The sequence below is a fragment of the Diadema antillarum genome, unplaced genomic scaffold, assembly GCF_040938485.1.
Source record: "Diadema antillarum isolate AM-2024a unplaced genomic scaffold, OU_Dant_1.0 scf00000046, whole genome shotgun sequence".
NCBI lineage: Eukaryota > Metazoa > Echinodermata > Echinoidea > Diadematoida > Diadematidae > Diadema > Diadema antillarum.
The window spans coordinates 153479-174900 of NW_027270935.1; the positions used below are offsets into that span (position 1 = coordinate 153479).

General features: G+C 37.1%; 1 protein-coding gene across 1 annotated transcript; it reads right to left on the bottom strand.

Annotated features, from left to right (window-relative positions):
* Window positions 1-1222: 1222 nt before the first annotated feature.
* On the bottom strand, window positions 1223-19624 carry LOC139715251 (sec1 family domain-containing protein 1-like). Its single transcript, XM_071626837.1, has 21 exons — window positions 19565-19624; window positions 15821-15891; window positions 15134-15222; window positions 13850-13940; window positions 13209-13331; window positions 12815-12902; window positions 12062-12207; window positions 11482-11567; window positions 10630-10729; window positions 9684-9823; window positions 9151-9241; window positions 8381-8454; window positions 7827-7908; window positions 7204-7368; window positions 6391-6470; window positions 4692-4830; window positions 4204-4257; window positions 3264-3316; window positions 2634-2736; window positions 1970-2053; window positions 1223-1252 (listed from the first exon to the last, which is right to left on the bottom strand). The coding sequence occupies exons 1-21, from the start codon at window positions 19593-19595 to the stop codon at window positions 1223-1225; spliced, it is 1920 nt and encodes a 639-aa protein (XP_071482938.1). The 5' UTR covers window positions 19596-19624.
* Window positions 19625-21422: the final 1798 nt, after the last annotated feature.

Consider the following 21422-nt stretch of genomic DNA (forward strand, 5'->3'; position numbering starts at 1 on the left):
AGAGAGAAATACTTTTACACAAGAACTTCTTTTCCATTTCATTGTTGTCTTAATAATTAATCTCTTCATGTAGGTGATGCAGGTGTGTGTGCAATTTTATGAATATGTCTTCTGCGCCAAAGCAACATCACGCAACCACAGGAATTTGTGTGAACTGTCTGAACATGCAAAAAAAAAAACAAAAACAAACCTATATGCCACACATATGGCACAAGATCTGGATCCTACAGGTACATTAATGAATTACTGAAAAGAAACAAAAAATGCTGGGCTTCATTATTTTGCATTACCTGTTATTCCACAATTTTGAATTGTACCAAGCTTGCTAAACACAAACATATTGCCACAATTTTGACAAAAAGGCACAATTCTATCACAACAGAGGGTAGGAGGATACTTTATTACATTTACATAATCCATTTTGCTGCAGTACCTCTTTCAGCCCATGTAAAATGTATGTTGCTTTAGCAGTACTTCAAAGGAAATTTTCACAGACATCTTCTCAACAACTGACCATTCTGTGAAGATCAGTTTTTGAGTGTCATGGGGATGTGGTGTAAGAGCTTCAGGGAAACACAGCTTTAAAAAAAGAGAAAAATAAACTGCTAAATGTTAAACCACATAAGTCAACATGGATATAGGAGTGTGGAGCAATATAACTTTGATTACATTTTCCTTAAAAAAAAAGAAAAAAAATCTTTTTATGATATATCATAATCATTGCATAATTTTGGGACTTGAGCAGTACTTATCTGAATGTTCATTGCAGTAAATTGTTCTCCCATCTATCTTCTTAAAGAGAGTCTTTAACTGCATGGGAAACTTAATACTGTTTCCCTAAGACATGTCAACAATTTATGTCATTTAAGACTGCTCACAAACATTATTAGTTACATGAATGATAAACTTCAGGAATCAGCAATGAAACATGCGAGAGCTTTGTCAATCATATGAACTGCAAGTGAAATATGTTGACAGCAATTGTGTACTATCTATGCATTAATTCAAGGTTTGATATGGGTGAAGCGCATGTTTTACAAAGCTTTAGCAACACCACTTTTTAAAATAAAACCATCTAAAAATTGCCAACTAATCATCTGAAGTTTGTAGAATGTATGTCTCCACATGAAAAGTTCAAGTAGGTCCAAATAGATGCCTGTTGAAGTTCACTGAATAAAAGCAACAGATCATCAGAGTCCACTATGAACCACCTCCTTCTTTCTCAGTGCTGTTCTTCTCCTAATAACGTAATCTGAGAAGATGAAAAAAAAAAGAGACAAAGTTGCAAAAATACACTAAGTATCATCATTTAGAATAATACATCTCACAATATTTCATCAGATACCAAAGGCTGATTGCTATTTTAGTGGTTATTCTATTCTGTTTTTTAATTCAAGCCATTCAGATTTTTCATTAGATACCAAAGGTTGATTGCTATTTTAGTGGTTATTCTATTCTTTTTTTAATTCAAGCCATTCAGATTTTTCATCAAATCTATACAAAGGAGGTCGCTGATATCAGACACATTATGTGTGTTATTTGCTAAATGCTGAGAAATCAAATTAATCCACTAACTTCTGGTCCATCTCTCTAAATGCCTCAAGTCAGTGCCTTCTATTACTTTGACCTTCTCACAACCATCACATCCCAATGTGAATATAACATTGCATAGAATCAAGCTGAAAAAAATATTGTGACAGGATCTCCTCACAATCATCTCTGTTTCAGCAAACATACAATGAAGGATAACATGCCTGTGAAATGAGTTCGCTTCTTCATTATCACCATCAAATTTGGTTTATAACAAATTTTGCAAAGGAGACCTGTTATAGTGTTGATAACTCAGAAATATGTTACAGAGAAAAAAAAATGAAAACATTCTTATGCGATCTGTCCTAATCATGAAAGAAGTTGTAATGAAGCGTTTTATAACCATCACGATTAGAAATGTTGGAAGTTTGCAGCTCACCTGTTTGAGGAATTGCGAGGAGTTGAGGACTTCGCTGCAGCCATAGGTAATCTTTTTGCTGATTCCTCCTGTGCTGGACTTGCTCTGTACAGAAATAATAGAAGAAAGTAACATTTGAAAGTTGTTCACAATTGTTCAACGAGCACAGCAAAAAGGGATTCTAATTCCTACTTCTTATGTCTAGTCATAAAAGACTGGAACACCGACAACAATCTTAACTTCACGGAATTTTCATAAAATAATCATGGGGGAGGTATCTCGAAAAGGGGCTTCTCACTTTGAATAATGATGGTCCGAAAAACAAATTCTGATGGTTGACCTTAACAATTTTGATGATAATATCTTTTTTTTTCCAGACATGACGCAAGATAATGATACATACTGATGATACAAGTACTGTAGAGGTCAGGTAAAGTTTTGTCTTATCACTACTCCCACAACAGCTTTTGTCATTGCATCACTTCACTCTAGAAATAATATACACACCATAACTTCATAAAAAAGTATCTTCAGCTTTCTGAAAAACTTGTCACAGTAGAAGACAAACAAAAGAAACAAAGTGTAGACACCATTTTCTTTGAAAAAATGCCCTTTGTCACCTTCACTAGTTCAGACTACTATTTACCTCTGTCATTACCGACATATCTCCATGCCTCAAACTCACCTTCACATAGTCCAATAGGTTCTGATACTCGATGTAGTTACCGCCACCAACCACAAACACTATGGCTTCTTGATACGGTGATTTGTTGCGGGGAATGGAAGAACTGAAAATCAAGGGACACAAAACTATGAAAGCACAAGGAATCTAGATATTGTTGACAACATTACATAACTGGCAAACACATCTTCCAAGCTCAGGTTTTTCAGACTAACATACAAGCTCACCTACCAATAAATTGGTAATTTCCATTCATCTTTAGATAAAGAATTAATCAAAATAAATGTGATGTCACTGTAAGGTAAAATGTTAAGGAAAAAAAAAATTTGCCACAATCAAATACAAGATCATACGTAATGCCGGGAAAATTCAAATTATTGCTTATTTTTTGGTAAATATTGTTCACTGTATTTGCAAGCTACCTCCTACAGAGCACCTTCGTACTCTAAATGTGGAAACTTTTGTGGTGTGGAAATTTTCGCACATTTCGCGTGACCAGAAACTAGCTTGAAAATAAAAGCATGCAAATATCTTTGCTTGTCATATATTCCACTGATCAATGTTTTGATTCCGCAGAATCAAAAACATGTGAAATTCATCTTATTAGGTTAATCTATCTCAACTGTCACTAACCTGTCTGTAACTCTCAAGAGTTTTGGATCAAAGTATCTGTAATCATCCGTCTCCTGTAATTTAAAAGCAAAAAGAGGCGACAATAGATGAAGGGCAGCAATTGAATTTATTGTGTAATAAGACATAAGATACATGGGTGTATCCCTGTGTACTGGCTCATAACTTTCAGCTCCACTCCAAATTTGCTGGTATTCTCCATGGATGTCACTATATCTGTATGGATTTGAATCACAGATATGTTTCATATGATTATTCTGCCACAGGAGTGTGTACAGTACGAGAAAACGCATTGTGTCAAGAAAAATCAAAATTGTGGCATCAAAAGTGCCTAGTTGCACATTGCACTCATCTGCAGAGATACATACAATAACACAGAATTACTGAATAGTATGTAAAACTCTCAGACCATCTGACATGTACTTCTTCACTGGTGCTGATGAAAATACAAGTGACTATGATAATTTGTGGATCCTTGGATTACAACATTTTTTTGTTTTAAGCACCATTTAAATGGTCCAGTCCTTTTTGTATAGAAACAGCCTTAACATCGTCAATGTGATAACATTTGCTTTGAAAAAAAAAAAATACTTGAAAACCTACAAGAATCTGAAAGAAAGAAATGGAAAGCCTGTGATGACTTGACTAGAGGAACCAAACATAGGATATTTGTAAAGACATTCACCCATATGCAATATCTGAATGAATTATGGCTATAGGACTTGGTATACTGGTGTTAACCATGTCTGATATCTCCTTTCTAAGTGTTTTCGTTTTTGGTTTTTGAAGAGCGTCAACCATCATCGTAAGAGCACATAGCAAAAGACCCCCCCCCCCCAAAAAAAAAAAAAACAAACAACAACACATAAACAAACAAAACAAAAAACACCCAACAACAACAACAACAACAACAAACAAACAAACATTAAAATGTTACACTTACTGAATTTGATTTCAGCTCAAGCAAGGAGTCAGCAACTCTTGTGACAGGCAGATTCTGGTCATGACAGAAAGAAACCGGTGTTAAATGAATGCATACTGAGAAAAATTCACTATATATACTTATATCATACTGGTAAACTATCTCTGCAACAATTACTGAAGTTTTACTCAAGAATCAGATTTGCTCTTGGGTAAAAAACTGAATATGTTTCATATGTGCCAAGTCTCACTGAAAGGAAATAATAAATGATTATGAATGAAAATAATGAAAAGCAAAGAAAATAACATCCACTCATATTTGAAATGTAAACAAGCAGAAAATTACATACTTGCATATCGAATGAAAGAATAAAACAACAGCCTCCTTTAGACATGTGACTTCTTGTAAAGAGGGTTCTTCATTTACAATGCAAAAACTGCCACTAGAGTTCCATGGAAGGTTATCAGTCTTATTCATAACCCCTCCACAGAGGCATCCTGCTCACTCACATGTTTCTTGACGACAAAGTTCTTGACCCCTTCCATGACAAACTGTGACCCTGTACTCATGAGCTTGGAAAACATCCCCACAGTCTTGGTGCCCCCTCCTCCATATTGGCTTACTGGTGCTGCCATCTTGGTGAATGCTCTGGGGTTTAAACAAAATTGCATGACACAAGCAAGCACAGTTCAATTATTATCATGTTTATACAAGTTACTTCAATGCCATTGTATGAAACGTGAAAGATTTTGTGGAATTCACATCCCCCCCCCCCCCCCCCCCCCCCGGAAAAAAATGGCAATAAAACTAAATATGCACTCAATATTCTCGCAACAGACTAAATGAACTGATATAATTTAGGCAAGGCAGAGTAGAAAGAAATGCACACTGGATAAATTATAATTTAGCTGCAACCTGGATCTATCAAAGGGTCTTGTCGCAACATCACATTTTACTGGACTGTCTTTGTATGTATACATCATTCATACTCATTGTTAGAACTTGAATAAAGCCATAATTAAAGAACAAATCACATCTATATATAGGCATATTTCTGCTTAAAAAAGTTATGAAGTGGAATGAGGGTATGAACCAAATGGAGGCTTAAACGGCACACAATGTCTCTTGGGCAGTCATTCATTAATAGGGGTATTTATTGCTAATGCTTTGTCTACAAGCGTGGTTTCAATTTTTGAGCTCTTTACATACTGAAAAACTAACATATGCAACCATATCTGTGCATGTGAAAAAACAAAAGTTTGGAGGCAAGCTTGATAAGGAGTCAGTCCATATGGTCAAGTGGAAGTACTGGTACGCACATCTGAATCATAAAGGGTTCAAATCCAAGTGGGGCTTACCAATGCCACATATCGAATAAAAACATTGTCTTCCCAAAGTCCGTCTGACAGACAGGAAAACAAAATTTCAATCTCCAGTGTACGCATGCAAGGACAATGTCCATGATTTCTACTCCTCACCTACAAGATTGTCCACAACTTAGCACCATCCTATCTTCATCATCTGGTTTTCCTCCGGACTATATCTACTTCCTCAACAACCAGACGCCTTCGTTCTCACTCCACTGCACACCTTCAACTCACATTGGCACCGCGCACCCGTACCCGTTATGGCAACCGTGCCTTCAGTGTTATTGCACCTACACTATGGAACAACTTGCCCATCCACGTCCATGAAGCTCCAACAGTAGACTCCTTCAAATCATCACTGAAAACTCATCTGTTCTATCATGCCATGTAATTTGTATTGATTTATTATATGCAGTCTGTATATATCTTAGTTCGTTCTATAAGTTATAACTTACAATGTTTATTTTATGTATTTTGTATCTTGTATTGCGTTTCATCGTATCTCAATTTGTATATACTCCATAATTGAATCTATCTTTCCAATTTCTTCTTCAGCGCTTAGAAACATTGTAATAAGCGCTTTATAAATGATATTTATTATTATTTATTATTTATTATTATGATACAGCCTCCACAGTTTCTAGCAAAAAAGCACACATTGGAGAATCACAGAGAAATGGCCTGCAAAAGCACACATACACTGGAATACAATATTGGCAAGTCCTTCACAGGTCATTTGCATCATACTTCAACTGTGGTAACCATTGATTATCGATAAAATGTTATCAGCCATGTATCATTTGGGCATGCTATACCATAGTATAGAAGGAAAAGAACTTACTTCCATCTTCTGATGTAGTCCAGAGGTGCCAAGTTGCAGCCAGCTGCTTCTAAGGCTGTGCGATACTGGTCCACTTCAGTCTGCAATCATCAATAGTAATAAACACACAAATTTCAAATGGATTACCCACTGAACCAATGAATATAATCTCATAAGAGTTAGTAAGCATACTGCCACCAAGCACTGTTGTCAGACTACAAAAATTCCATTTAGTTGAAGAGCTGAGGGGAGAAGCAAGTTATTCTTGATCAGGGTTCAAGAGTAAGACACCATACTAGTGAATGGCTCACAGAAATCACTGACAATTGCCTGCAGACTCAGTAAGCATAATTTTTAGCAGACTGATGAAATATAGTGCTTTTTTAATACTACTCCTCACAGATGGGAACTAGTATACGGTGAGCTCTGATTAATGTCTTACACTGTTTTGTTCATCTCTGAAAGAAACTGAACACTAAAAAAGAAAAACAAAGCCTTAATTTTGAGGTCACTATGAGACTAGATATTTGTAGGAATAATAAATGACTCCTGCTCACTATGCTTTCTCCACAATAAAAGAGATGCACTGTAAAATCACAAATTTTCGCGTCATGAAACTTTGGTGAATTTCACGAGGGGCCGAGATTTGTGAAAGTAAAAGCCACACAAAAGGTTTTGTGGATACAATGTAGTGAATGCCAGTGGCAAAAGTTTAATGCTGCGCAAAAAGAAGGTAAGCTTCAATTTGTGAAAGTTTCATGCCACAAATCATGTTTCTGATTATACACTAGGTATGTAAAATGGCAGACTGAAAGCTGATTAGCTGATCTGTACCTCTGGGAGGGCTGTGGAACAGATGTAAAAGATGATGAACAGCCTCATCTTATCTTCCGGTGTCCCAGCATCTGGGTCTGAGATGACATCCATTAGTGACTTGTCCAGCGTCTGTTTGCTCATCAACTTCTCTTCCAGCTCAAAGTAGACGTCCAGTTTCCTGGCCTAGAGTGAAAGAAAGAATGACATTTTCAAGTAATATATCATGCGATTAAAATTGATTCCATTTTCTTGACGTAGTGGCAAAACACTGCAGAGTTAGCATCCCAATATCTACTAGCTGCAAAATTTTAGTGAAGTTTTGAGATTCAATCATGAATGAAAAGGACGGTACAAGTATCTGGCCATGAATCATTACACTAATTAAATGTTGTAGAAGAATGCTTAATTGTCTCCAGGAAGCATGATACATGGCTTGGTAGCATACCTACAAGTCATACCTCCCATAAGCCTAAAATTATTCAAGAAGCAATACAAGGCACGATGACAGTGGCTGAAATCATAAGAAAACAGAAACAAGCGATCCTACTTTTGCATTAACAAGTCTCTTGTCTAGATGTGTAACTTGCGACTGTAATATGTAGTATAAATCCTGACGAAAGTATCCTATGAACAGTATATACCTTGATGTGATCCAGCAGTGCTGTGGCAACATTCATGTGCATGTCGATTTGCCTCTTCTTCTCCAGCAGCTCAGGTAGGGAACTGTGATCAAATTATGTTGAGAGTAACATCACAGTATTGCTGGTGTACATGCACCTTTCAACGCAGAAAGGCAAAAACATGGCTTTTACTGCCTCCTGCCTTGACAAAGTACTATCACGAGGAGGACAGGCTCATTCAGTTCAAACAGCTGATATACGATGGGAAAGCAAGTTATAAGAAGCACTCTACATCTCTATACAATGATAACAAAGTATACAGTGGTTGCCAATAAAGGACTGCCTCATATTTCGCGCAGCGGATTAACATCACAACTTTTTACCTTACAGTACTACATATAATTACAAATCTTTAACATCTTTTACCACTCTAAAAATACCTACCACCTCATGTGACTTAATGGGCAATTAGCTGGACTAACTAAACTTCTACCATACACTGATCCAAATAAACCACGAGGGACCAATTCAAGTGCATAACATACAAAACCATCTTATTTCGGGAGAGACTTTACCTTACAGCTGACGTCAACTTGGCGGTGGCATCTGACAGCATGCTGATGGCTGCTTCATCTTCCCCCTCTAAACCCTGGAATAATAAAACATGATACAGGTATAATATTCCTTGCCATCATTTGTACTTAAAGGCATAATTTACCATTTGCAGATGAAACAAAAAACCAGTATTAGTGCTTTAAAATAGTTCCAAAATGTGAGTTTGGCATAGAAACAACCACTGTAAAAATTTGAATCCGTATGATCAATGTTAAGTATTGTTAAATAGACAAAATGTGAACAATAGTTCAATATAATAAAAATGCTGCCGGACTAAACCGTCTACAGTTATGGTTTAATGAGAAAAATACTAATATCTCCTTATATTTTAGGCTTTATTGTTAAAATATTGTACGGTAGGATGTTTTGTGATACAACAGACCTACACATATGCATCAAATGTGATATCTTGAAAATTGTTTAAATCACTGTTCTCAAAGGTAAACAGGATCTTTAAAGTAGCAGAAAAATGGAAAAAATAGTGATTTGAATTTTGACACATCTGCACTAAGTTTGATGAGATGATATCTATTAACATTCTGCCATTCAATAATTTCTGTCTTCGAATACAGCAACCTACTGAAACCGCATTCAATCAATCAATTTTAATCTGAACACAGCTTTTCACTATTTCTTTATCTAGGAATCAAAGCTGTGATTTCATCCTCTTATTATACATATATACAAATGCGATACCCGAGGAAAGTTTATGAGCCACCTCAATGCTTACCATGGCAGATTTCAATTTCTTGACTTCATCCTCGGATGCTCTGTAGGCATCAAGCTCACTCTGAACAGCCTCGGCCACCTCAGGAAAAGGACTGTACAGAGTAAACACAGTCATGTGAGGAGTTTTACACGTAATTAGTAACAAATTAAAAAGCCATAGCCCCTGGCTACACATTGCTCTGGGGTGCCTTGTGTGGCAGTGCCTCCGAAGATTTTGTTTCATGGTGCGAAGGCATCATGTTGCCTTCATGAACATAATGTCACAGTCATTTGACACACCTGTAAATTGAGTTGACTTTGCTTGAAGCTGTCATGAATACTGACATAGAATAAAATAGACTTAATCACATTATGTCGACTTCTCTCCTAAGATAATGAAAAATTGTACTTGACAGCACCAAAAAAACAAGAGAAAACAATAGAAAACAAAGCCATAAACCAAAAGTTAGTTAACAAATGACAACATATTTTACATCCTCAAGAAGAATGAATTAAACTGCATAGAATTAAGATCCAGATATGGACTTCACTTACTTTCCCTTCTGACCGATCCAGAAAGAATCATTACAGGACAGGTCATAAGATTTGACCTTCTTTTTGGTCCTGGCTGCCCCAGGTCCTGGACTTCCTATAGGAACAGTCTCTTCCAGTGTTACCCTGTTCAGCTGCAAATCCTGTCAAATGGCATTGACAAGGATATAACAAAAATCCCATTATCAACAGTAACAATGGGATACAAACATGCACAAAAACTCAACACTTTGAAATGCACTGAAAACTGTCAGCCTATATTTATTAAGATATAATAAACACGGAATAAAGACCTACACTGTAGACAGGACTCTGATGGGCACTCATCATGGCAGATAATGCTAGATTGTAATGTTATTTCATCTAAGAAAGGTAGTACGTACTGTGATATCAAAACCTTCAATTTATTTCTCTTGAATTAGCTGTCACAACTGTTAATTTGTAAGCCTTGACAATCACTGTAACAGACTGAAGTATGGTGGTACTAAAAACCCTTTCATCACATAGACTGAGCCAGCTATCAATGATAAATGAAGCTTTGATGGGAGAGGATAGAATCAATACCACAATTTCTTTTTTTTTATGAAACACAGGTTTTTGTGAAACACACACAAACACAAACACAAACTGAAGAATAAGAATAAAAATCTGCTATGTGGCAAATAAAACAATGCTTTGTCCAGATCTTCCATAGCTAGTCCAAAATCAAATTCTGAATTCATGTGGCAGAAAAAAAGAAGAAGAACACACTTCGTTTTGATTTCTCAGGGGAACATTATTGGTGTGGTCTGATTCCCTCATAAAGCAAAGGTTCATACCCCAGAAATAAGAATCAGATGGAAACTTGGCAAAATGGCAAATAAATTAATTATGCACTACTGCTGTTAATGGACACAAATTCTGATGCAAAATTTGTGGTGCAGGAAAATAGTAACTGTAGGTTGCTTACAAGGACATCATGTGACAAGGCCTGGTACGTCCATGTGTGATGTAGGGGAGTGGCCATGTCCATATTTCTGTCTAGGATGACCAAGAGTGGACGTTGAAAACTGCAAATGGAATGGTAAGAAGTATCTCATTCGTAGAAAGTCAGTTCCAGAGCTCATGATGGAGTGATGATGTTCATACTCAACATATTTTCAAAAATGTCTACCTAGGCATGTCAAAACGTACAGTCGTCATGCACAAGAATAACTCAGAGCAAATCAAAATCTGTGAGCGACTCTCATTTCTTCTGGATTCCAAAACATCTCTACTGAACTACTGAACTAAATGGCATTTATGTTCTCTTATTTTCTAAACTGTGAATTCAGCTCATTTACATTTCTTTGGAGTGTCAGGACTATTCCTCTAATGGTGATATTGGACTTTTATGTTTGCCACTATCTTTCCCGGAATCTAACATTCCCCTCTTAAACATTGGTGCTGTATTTCATTTTAAAAAAAAATTCTCTATGACCAGAATGTATTCAGGAGAATTACAATGTATTCAACTGCTTGTTGATTAAGAATCTTAGTATCTATAGAGAAAAACAAAAACAAAATGCAAGAATAAAAAGAAAGCTCTGAGGTGTGTATTATGCTGACAAAAGTCAGCTGCTGACAATGACAGAAATGCCAGCTTAGACCAGTCTGCCAATATACATCAAATGCAACACCCTAGCTGTTATTTCTACCTGCATGAAAAGAGATGATTAATGGACCTCCACTTCCTATCACCATTATATCTACCAATGAAAGAGTGTTAAGAATGAACAAAGTGAGATGAGGATGATTTTTCACTGACTACTTGAATGCTTACCTGATCTGACCCGACTGGACAGAGTCTGTGGTGAAAAGACTGTTCCTTGCATCTCGCAAGTTTTCCCTCAACTTCTTGTCCAGTTTCTGTTTGCAATCATGCACACAAGATACAGTCTGTCAATAAAGCTAAAATTACTATATCAAAAAGGAATACAATGGCAGACACGCTTAGGTCATATGATATATGAACTGTTGTTATGCAAGCGGTGAACAGGTCAATGGCAATGCCTGCCTATAATGCTCTATTTATGTGGTAAGCATTTGAAACAAAAATTTCAGTAAGGTATGTTGAGTCTGATCAACTTCATGCTGTTCAGCTTTTAAAAAGCTTCCTAACATGAAAATTGCGCCCAGCATTCATAGCATTAAACATAACAGACTATTAAAAACCATGATTACAGCATTTTAGGGGTAAGCATCTAGCATCCAGTGGGTCTTTAATCATACACCTTCTTTAGTAATGCCATCTCTGCTTTGGTCTATACTCAAAACCAACACAGCCACTTGACACCTTAACCCCTCATCCCACCAACAGGTCATTGCACCTGTTGTAAAGACAACTGGAGAAACCCCCGTACCTCTGCCACCATCTCAGCAGCGTTTCCCTTTGGAGACCGGATGATGGGCACTGCTCCCATGGTAACAAAGAAGGAGAAGAGGCTGTCGACGATGGTGTCCATGATGGCCTCCATCTCTGTGTCTTTGACATCCCCTCGGTTGATTGCTGGAGGACATAAAGCAAAGTGTAGAGAAATTAAACTCTTCTATCCCTGAACACAATCCACATTCAAAGCAGATGTGGAATGTGCTTCTGAACACATGTTTCCACACAAGAGTATATGAGATAGCGCATTCAGTAACAAATAATTTGATACTTGCAGTAACATTCATAAAAGACCATCAGACAGAGAAAACTTCAGGGAAAGAGAAAAACAAATGTACATCCTAGGAATATTCCATAATTATAATTGACATCTCACTAGTACATGTAACATATAGTACTTTGATGCAGTTCAAATTGATCCAAATAACAATAATTCAAAAGACTGAAGGCTTCTTTTTTCATTCATCTGCTTGCTTCAATGAAGGGCAAGGCAGGATCTTTTTCAAATTCTTCATTCTGCAGTGTCCCATATGAAATTTGCTGAAGGAGTCTTTACAGGAGAGCCAATACATTTTATTATCTTCTATGACAAAGAATCCTCCCCAAGGATAGAAAACATAATCCACTGCCTTTCAATTCAAACACAGTCAGAGAGTTCAGTTTGAAAAAAAAAAAACAACAACAACAACAACAACAACAACAACAACAACAACAAGAGTATACTTACCATGATAAGATATGGACTCCTTGTTTTGGTGTCTGACTGTGAAGAAGTGATCCTCTAATGAGATGAAATTGAGGTATTGGTCAAACACCTAGACAGGAGGAATAAGAAGATATTCAAGAGTCGCAATAAGCAGATAATGGTAACATGGACAAAACTGCAACAATTTCCACTGTCTTGAGTCAAATACTCTCAGTCAGTATACCATGGTAGAATAATGAAAAAGATGACATAAATTCCAAACAAGTAAGAGCCTACAGCCAAAGGGTCTATAAGATGTTTTAATGACCTTTCAGACAAAGGTAATTAACATGCAACCTTTGACCTCCACTATGGCAAACACCTCACCAGGAAGCAATTATATGAAAAGGCCTTTGTTGCAAAATTCCCTACAAACCTTTGAGATTAGGGTAACTGAGCTGGATTGGAGGGCGGCTCCCGCTAGATCCTCTAATCTTTGCCTTGAGATAGCCGAGATGAAGTTAAGGTAGTAAGACACGTAGGTCTGGTTCTGCAGATCCTGCAATGAACACAATATGCAATACAATGTTATATGTGCCCTCAAGACAAATAATTAGAAACAAAAAAAAACAAAAAATAAAAATGAACAAAAGAATAACACAATAGCACCACAGTGGTTGTTGCTCCATTGACACAAAGGGAAAGAAGAAATAGCCAACAGACATCCAATTTGTGGCAGAAGCCCAAAAGATTTTTCCAATTCATTAATGAAAATTTTTAGTGAATAATTTGGGGAAACAAAGCACATTGGAATATGGATAATGGCTGATAACCTTGGATATTTTTCTAAGTGGACAGATATAAAGAATATTTGGACTATGCTGTTCAAATATGAAATACATTACAGCAAGAATCACTTGTGCATTTTTTCTTAACAGTTGGTATGGTTTCTTTTTAGTCTTCCATTGGCAAGCAAAGAAAGCTTTAGGTTTGGACAACTGTCATGTCAAGTTCCAGCACACTCTACACAGACTATTGAGAGAACATGTGAATTACCAAGTGCACCTATTTTAATACCTGACATATCCTTTGAACATTCTCATCTGTTGGCAGTACAAAGTAAACAGCAGGAACATCTGGGATTGGGTCTCTGTCTGAATGCAAAAGTCTGAAAAAAAAATAGAATAAAAAGGAACGAAAACTGTAGAGTATAACATGCTTTCCCTGAAATCTCCAGTCCATATATATGAAATGGCTTTTATTGTATTTTGAAAGGACCCTAGAGCCTAACCCGGAAAAAAAAAATGAAAATGTATCAAAAATCTTCCTGCAAACAAGAAATAGCAAGCAAATGTTTCATGTACTGCATGTCCTTTCATATTAAATGTATGTAGATAACCGGCTCGCAATTCACATGTTTCGGATTTTGTTTTGTTTTATTTTTCCTACTGACCTGCAGTAAAACAGCAAACCTTGAGCAGCACAATGTAATCTGATAGGCCTCTGTATCTAACAAAAACCTGACCAATAGTTTGAGTTTATTCCATGATGACCTTTCACTCTCTTTTGCCAAAGTCTCCTGTGTCACATGGCCTTTTCCACATTAGTTTTCCCATTCTCACATTATCACAAGCTACTAACATTGGCTCAATGTCACCTGTTATCCTATATATTGGCCAGAAAACTGATTCACCTTTTGTAGTACAGCGTATCTCGAAACAGTATTGAAGACATTTTGTAAATGAACAATTATTTTCTTGCTTGTTTCACTCCGTCTGTAGAGAGCATTGATAGTTTCTCTGGTCATGAACTCCATCATAAGGAAATTAGCTACAACTGTCACTATCACATTAGTGCCCTTTTACAGAAACATAAGACTTCATCATTTATTTTGAAGGTCCTCCGATAACATATCTTGTGATACAGAATTTGGCCATTACCACAGACCCCTTCCTTTACAAATACTTTGCAGAACCCTCATGTGCACATGATCTGTTAATACATTTGAACACTTTATGAATCATTGTGCACGCAGAGAAATTTTAAGGTCCAGACCCTGACATATACATCTAACAGTAACTTGTTAAGTTTATATAACATACAGTGTATGTACATTCACTTGTACGAAATAAACAGGTGAATAAGTTAATTTTTTATAGAACTTGACCTTGAACCTTCCAATTTACTTGATTCTGAACTACATTTCATCACTTACTATGTCTGTCATCTACATTATGTACATAGTTCAATGACATTGTATCAATTTGAAGTCCCTGTTGGGTAATGTAAAATGAATAATGCTTGCAGAGCACACACAAAAAGATTGAATATTAGCACAACAGAGCTCGAAAAGATACTCACAAATGAAGAGTTACTCCCATATCCCTCAATTCCTTGACTGATAGAAGTGGGGAGATAACATCTTGTCCAAAGCGATCATACACCAGCACCTGGAAAATTATGGTGAAATGATTTACACACAGCTTGTTCCTGATTTAGGCTGGTTTAAAAGTGTACAGTAGTAGCACAGATCGTGAGATGGAAATTAAAAAAAAAAGACCACATTTTGCTCATCACCACCTTGGGAAGCACTGTTGACATGAACGACATAGCTTGTGTTGTTTGCAGGATGGCTAGATATCATGGGTATGAGCGGGACATCATAAACAAAGGTGTGCCAACACTATGCTTATTTTACAGTCTGCACTTTTTGTCTATAAATAGCAGTCTACATAGTACATCTTACTCTCAGGATACAAATCAGTTCTTGGGGATCTAATAGGAGGAATTAAATAAAGCCACAAGGACTGTCATCAACACAATACAATACAATACATAAAAAAATAACAACAGATGAGGACAAAATACAAAATATAAATAATTGATCAATCAGTTATTGAAAGGAAAATCTTCAAAGATTTTGGGGACACTGACAAAGATAGCGATTCCCTGATACATTGAGGGAGCTGATTCCACAGGCGTGGGGAAGCTGCCAAGAAGGATTTGTCTCCTGTCTGAGTGATCAATTTTCATTTACAATAAACATACCTTCCACACTGGCTCGGCAAGTGAAGCTTTTGTTGGCGCAACATTCAAGTTCAACATGCGCTTTAGGGCGGCTGAAAAGAAGTGAAAAAGAGCATATAATACAGGGAAGGTATCTGAACTGCAGGTCTTCAAATTATGTTGGTGCAGACTTTAACACTGTAAAACCAGAAACATCCATGGCATGAAACTTTTGCGAATTGGAGCAGATAGCTTTTTCACTGCCTGAAACTTTCATAAATTGCCAATGGCATTCAAGGCATTGTGTAGACAAGAACTTTCATGAATCTTGGCTCCTTGCAATATTTGCAAAAGTTGCCCGCTCACGAGAAATTCTGCTTTTACAGTTTACATTAATAAATCTAACAACTATAGAACCAGAAATTTTGGTGTGCATTTCATTTCGCGAGCACCAGAATTTGCAAAAATGAAATGCATTCAAAGGTTCCTGTCTATGCTATATGCACTGAGTGCCAGTGGCAATTTGCAAAAATTTCATGCCGCAAAAAAGACTGCAAGCTCCAATTCACAAAAATTTCTTGCCACAAATATTTCTGGTTTTACAGTACTTTTTGACAGCAATGATCTATCTCTGACAATCTTACATTATATGAACAAAAATAGCACAGACTCACTGGTCACTCAAGTCTGTAGAGCTGTTTGCAGGCCAATTCATACTCCCATCATTCCATGTGTGTCATTGTTTGATGTGTAGGGTATAAAAGCCCATGACTATTTCACATAAATATATTAAGCCTTTAGCAACTGAAGATCCCGTATATAATGGCCTATGGTTCCCTAGAAGGTACAGCAATATCACTCTCAATTTGACAACTTTCTAAAAATGTAAAATAGCTCACTGCGTGTTTATCTTTGTCTATTATAAATTATGTTTATTTGAAAGCCTATTAAGACTTTATCAAGAGAATGGTGTATCACAGAAGCAATTCTGACATACTTTTGTTGAACTTTTGACCTTGAGCTTTCAAATTTAATGCATAAAACATATTCCATACAAGAAAACAATAAAAATGGTAAAGCATAAAACTAAAAAAAAAAAAAAAAAAGCAGACGGCCCATTTCGGGCGTTTTAGGGAGTAAAAAAGATGGGCGTTTCAGGCAGTTCTGTTACTAATGGGTTAACCTCTAGAACCTCTATATTGGTTTAGTGGAGGGCTTGTATCATGTACTGATGTAGCATTTATGCAGTTAGAAAAAAGCTGACTACCATTAGAAATTATTGACTTATTAACTTGCTCACTCCCAGAGCTCCCAGCCTGTTGAGAATCTTGGCATATATCTGAACAACAACAAGCTGAATACAAACAAAGACGGTGGTCCTGGAAGAAGTTTGTGTGAGCCATTCTGGAATAATGATATGCCATTACCATTGCTGTTATGGCTGTTCCCCGGATGTGAATCACATCACTGATGCATGTATTCCCGATGCAATGCATGCACACTGCTGCGCTGGCTATGCCATCAATGCAATAGCCACCACTAATGATGTTGTTGTTGCTAAATTTACAGACTGTTGGCATGACTTGCTTGGTTGGTTGCTTTCTAACACAATTTACATCTCAAACTACATGAAGGTACAACTTAAATACAAGTACACTTTACAGTGACTCACAGACACACAGTCACAGATCATGGAACATATCGTTATGTCAGTTATGATCTGACTGACTTCTAAACTACTATAAAAATGGAAATTTTCGCGGTGTGGGGTGTTGAAATTTTCGCGCATTTCACGCAACCAGAAACTAGCGCGAAAATAAAAGGGTAATCATGTAGAAATGCTTTGCTTGCCGTATGTTCCTGTGCATGATGTCTTGATTCTGTGGAATTAAAAACATGCGAAACTCTTCTTACCCGGCCAAGGGCGAAAAATAAGTCACGCGAAAATATCCTCTTTTACAGTAAATTTAGATCTACTACTGTACTAACCCTAACGTTAGTAGGCCTACTGGTACCGTAGTCAGTTCTTCATCATTGCATTGGTTCATTTCTCTGCATTTATTTACATAAGCACTTTATACAATTAGTAAGCAAGTGCTTAAATACACCGATAATTTCGTGGCATAATTGTACTTGATGCCCCCAGGGGACATCAGCGTTTTTACCTTAGGAATAGCATCCCTGTCGTCGCAATCTATTCATTCACAAACCTGAAATATCCATCCGCGTGTGATTCGGCAGATCGTGGAAGAAAAAAAGTTATGGGGGCACCAAGTGCAAGTAAATATAGAGAGACGAGCTCTAGCTATCAAGCTTACTGTAGAGATCCCTTGGGTTTTGCTTCCCTTGCGATCTCTCGCAACCCTCTCGCATGCTACAGCATGCACGAACTTGAGATATCTATCCGCGCGTGATACCGTATATCGCGGAAGAAAAGAAGTTATGGGGGCACCAAGTGCAAGTAAATATAGAGAGACGAGCTCTAGCTATCAAGCTTACTGTAGAGATCGCTTGGGTTTTGCTTCCCGTGCAATCTCTCGCAACCCTCTCGCATGCTACAGCATGCACGAATTTGAGATATCTATCCGCGCGTGATACCGTATATCGCGGAACAAAAAAAAGTTATGGGGGCACCAAGTGCAAGTAAATATAGAGAGACGAGCTCTAGCTATCAAGGTTAATTCGCTATCGATGTAAATGAAGGCTTGCGCGGCTAGAACTAGAAAAAGAGGGGAAAACGGGGTTAGTGGAATACAAACTTCTGAATAAACGTTCTGAAATATGGGGATTGTTTGGGGGCACCAAGTGCAAGTAAATATAGAGAGACGAGCTTTAGCTATCAAGGTTAAATTAGGTATCGATGTGAATGAAGGGCCGCTAGAAATGTTTTTTTTACTTCACCGGAACTGCTTTCACGCGTTTTTGGGGGCACCAAGTGCAAGTAAATATAGAGAGACGAGCTCTAGCTATCAAGGTTAATTCGCTATCGATGTAAATGAAGGCTTGCGCGGCTAGAACTAGAAAAAGAGGGGAAAACGGGGTTAGTGGAATACAAACTTCTGAATAATGGGGATTGTTTGGGGGCATCAAGTGCAAGTAAATATAGAGAGACGAGCTTTTAGCTATCAAGGTTAAATTAAGTGTCGGTATCGATGTGAATGAAGGGCGGCTAGAAATGCTTTTTTACTTCACCGGAACTGCTTTCACGCGTTTTTGGGGGCACCAAGTGCAAGTAATTATAGAGAGACGAGCTTTAGCTCTCAAGCTTTGATAGCGAACGATGTGAGATTAGATACGGGGGACACCCCCGAACCCCCGTTCAACTGGAACTACTTTCACGGTCACACTAAACTACAAAAGAGCGCTACCGCTAGCAATCTCTCTCCCAACGACAGTGCAGTAGCCGCTCCATGATCGTACGTATTTCTAAACGTAAAAACGTTGATGTACCCTGGGGACATCAAGTACAATAATGCCAATTTCGTTCGTTCATGGGGTGCTACATAAAGTTTACTCAGCTAAGACACTAGTCTAACGTTAGATTAACGTTAGACTAGACTGATCAGATCTGCTACACTCACAATTTGGGACACGTCACAATACACACACAAATCGAAGTTACAGGGACTACAGGGAATGAAATGTACTAAATATGTTTCCAAAATTGTGCGAGTTTTGTGTGTTAACGACAATTCACATAAAACATAGTAATCATGAAACCCAGACCATATACGGGGCGCTAATCTCCAACGGTTGGGATAGCATATGTACTGTAGATCTACTTACCAATCTGTTTTTCTCGTATGGATATTGCCATGTTGTCACTTTCCAAGGAGCTCGTAAGTAACCAATGGATAACGCTAGACGGATCCGGTATCCGGATATTGGAAAATACAAGCGATCGGCAGCGGATCCAGCATCCGATTCGATGAGCCATTACTGCATGCGCAGAAGAAGGTTCACGAATATTATTGTGGTAAATTATATACTATGTACCATTTAATATGTAGCAGTATTTTTTTTTCATTTTTTTTTAAAGGGGGGGGTGGGGGTGTTCATTTTTGCTTGTTTGCTTGTTCACTTATTCTTTGTGTGTTTGTTTTTCTTTTATGTAAATCGACTAGACTGTAGGAGGCATATTATAATTCAAGGCCTATTATATTTCTCTTCATTATATATTTCTCTCTACTTTTAGAGAGATAGGTATATAAAGTAATAATGGATGGGATGTTGTTCATTTCTGGGTTTGTTTGTTTGTTTGTTTTTTCGCTTATTCTTTTATTCTTCTTGTGTGTAAATACACTGCAGGAGGCATTAATTACAATGTATTTCTCTTTACTTTTAGAGATAGGCCTATCTACAGATAAGTATGACATTGTGAAGAATCAATGTAAGGCCTGTTTAAAAATATGGTCGAGACCAGAATGAACTGTGACAATTGTGACAACAAAAACACAAAAACAAAGGAAAAGACAAATAGATACTAGCACCAATAACAACAAAAACAAATATTAGTGGTCAGCCTATGATATGATAGGACCTATCCCAACTTAAAGGCAATATGGTACTCTATACTAAAACAATTATTACAGAAAAATGATCAGACACACATTAAACAATGAACAAAATAATACTGAATATCAAAACTTCACAGCCAAGTTCCGAAGAGGGCAAAATAAATAAAAAAAAATGGTCGGTTTCTTAATTGTCACTAGAACATTCATGTATCACGCAAATTAGAGAATGAAACTAAATCTGCCCTCTTCACAGTTTATTAGCTGATGATCAAGTTTTTTTTTTTATTGTTTGTTAATTGTTAAGTGTGCTATTTGATCATTTTGCTCTTTCATTGTTATGGTTGCAAAGGAAGGAGGAGGAGGGGAAAAGGGCGGGGGGAAAAGACACTTCAAGGACCAAACATATGCCTGATCTGTAAGCCAGAATGGACATGGGCAGCACATTATCTTTGGGTGTGTTCTATCTTCTATCTACATCATTGTACCCTAATTCTCATAGATAATGTATGCTTTAGATTTAAAATTGTATATATCCATGTGTATTCTTTTTTTATATTGGAGTGATATAGACACCTATTTCATAGAGACTAATGTCAAATTCCCACTTCACCCCATACAGAATGTCCCATAAGAATTACCCTCACGCAAAGTTATGTTATGGTTTGTTTTTATTTCTTTAAGGAAAAGAATATAGAGAAGAGGAAGAGGATGGTTAAGAGTAGGGGGATCAGGTGGAGGAGGGAAGATGGATGAAAATGGAAGGATAAGAAACAGGGAGTTACTCTCCCCAAATCAGCTGACAAGCAACAGCAGCAGCAGCAGCAGCAGCAGCAACAACAACAACAACAACAACAACAACAACAACAACAACAACAACAACAAAATCTTCACATAATTGAAGACTTGAATATAAGAACGACCCAAGTCCAATTTTTGGCCAAATTCAGTTTGACATGGGAAATTGTAGCTTATGCATGGACTCATCTTGTGTATAAATGATAAATCCTAATTACCCCCGAAAGTGCCTAAAATAAATTAATTATGAATGTAAGAATGAAGGACTTGGGTCATTCTTACATTCATATTATAGCGCCCTCTCTCGTCCTTCTCTCATCTCTATAGCAGAA

Bases quoted from the DNA above. Each gene is read 5' to 3' on its own strand.
- LOC139715251 (XM_071626837.1), bottom strand. From the start codon at position 19,595: ATGGCAATATCCATACGAGAAAAACAGATTG. The intron at 7,369-7,826 runs GTATATACTGTT...CTTTCACTCTAG, and splicing joins CACTGCTGGATCACATCAAG to GCCAGGAAACTGGACGTCTA. The intron at 4,831-6,390 runs GTAAGTTCTTTT...TTTAAACCCCAG, and splicing joins GACTACATCAGAAGATGGAA to AGCATTCACCAAGATGGCAG.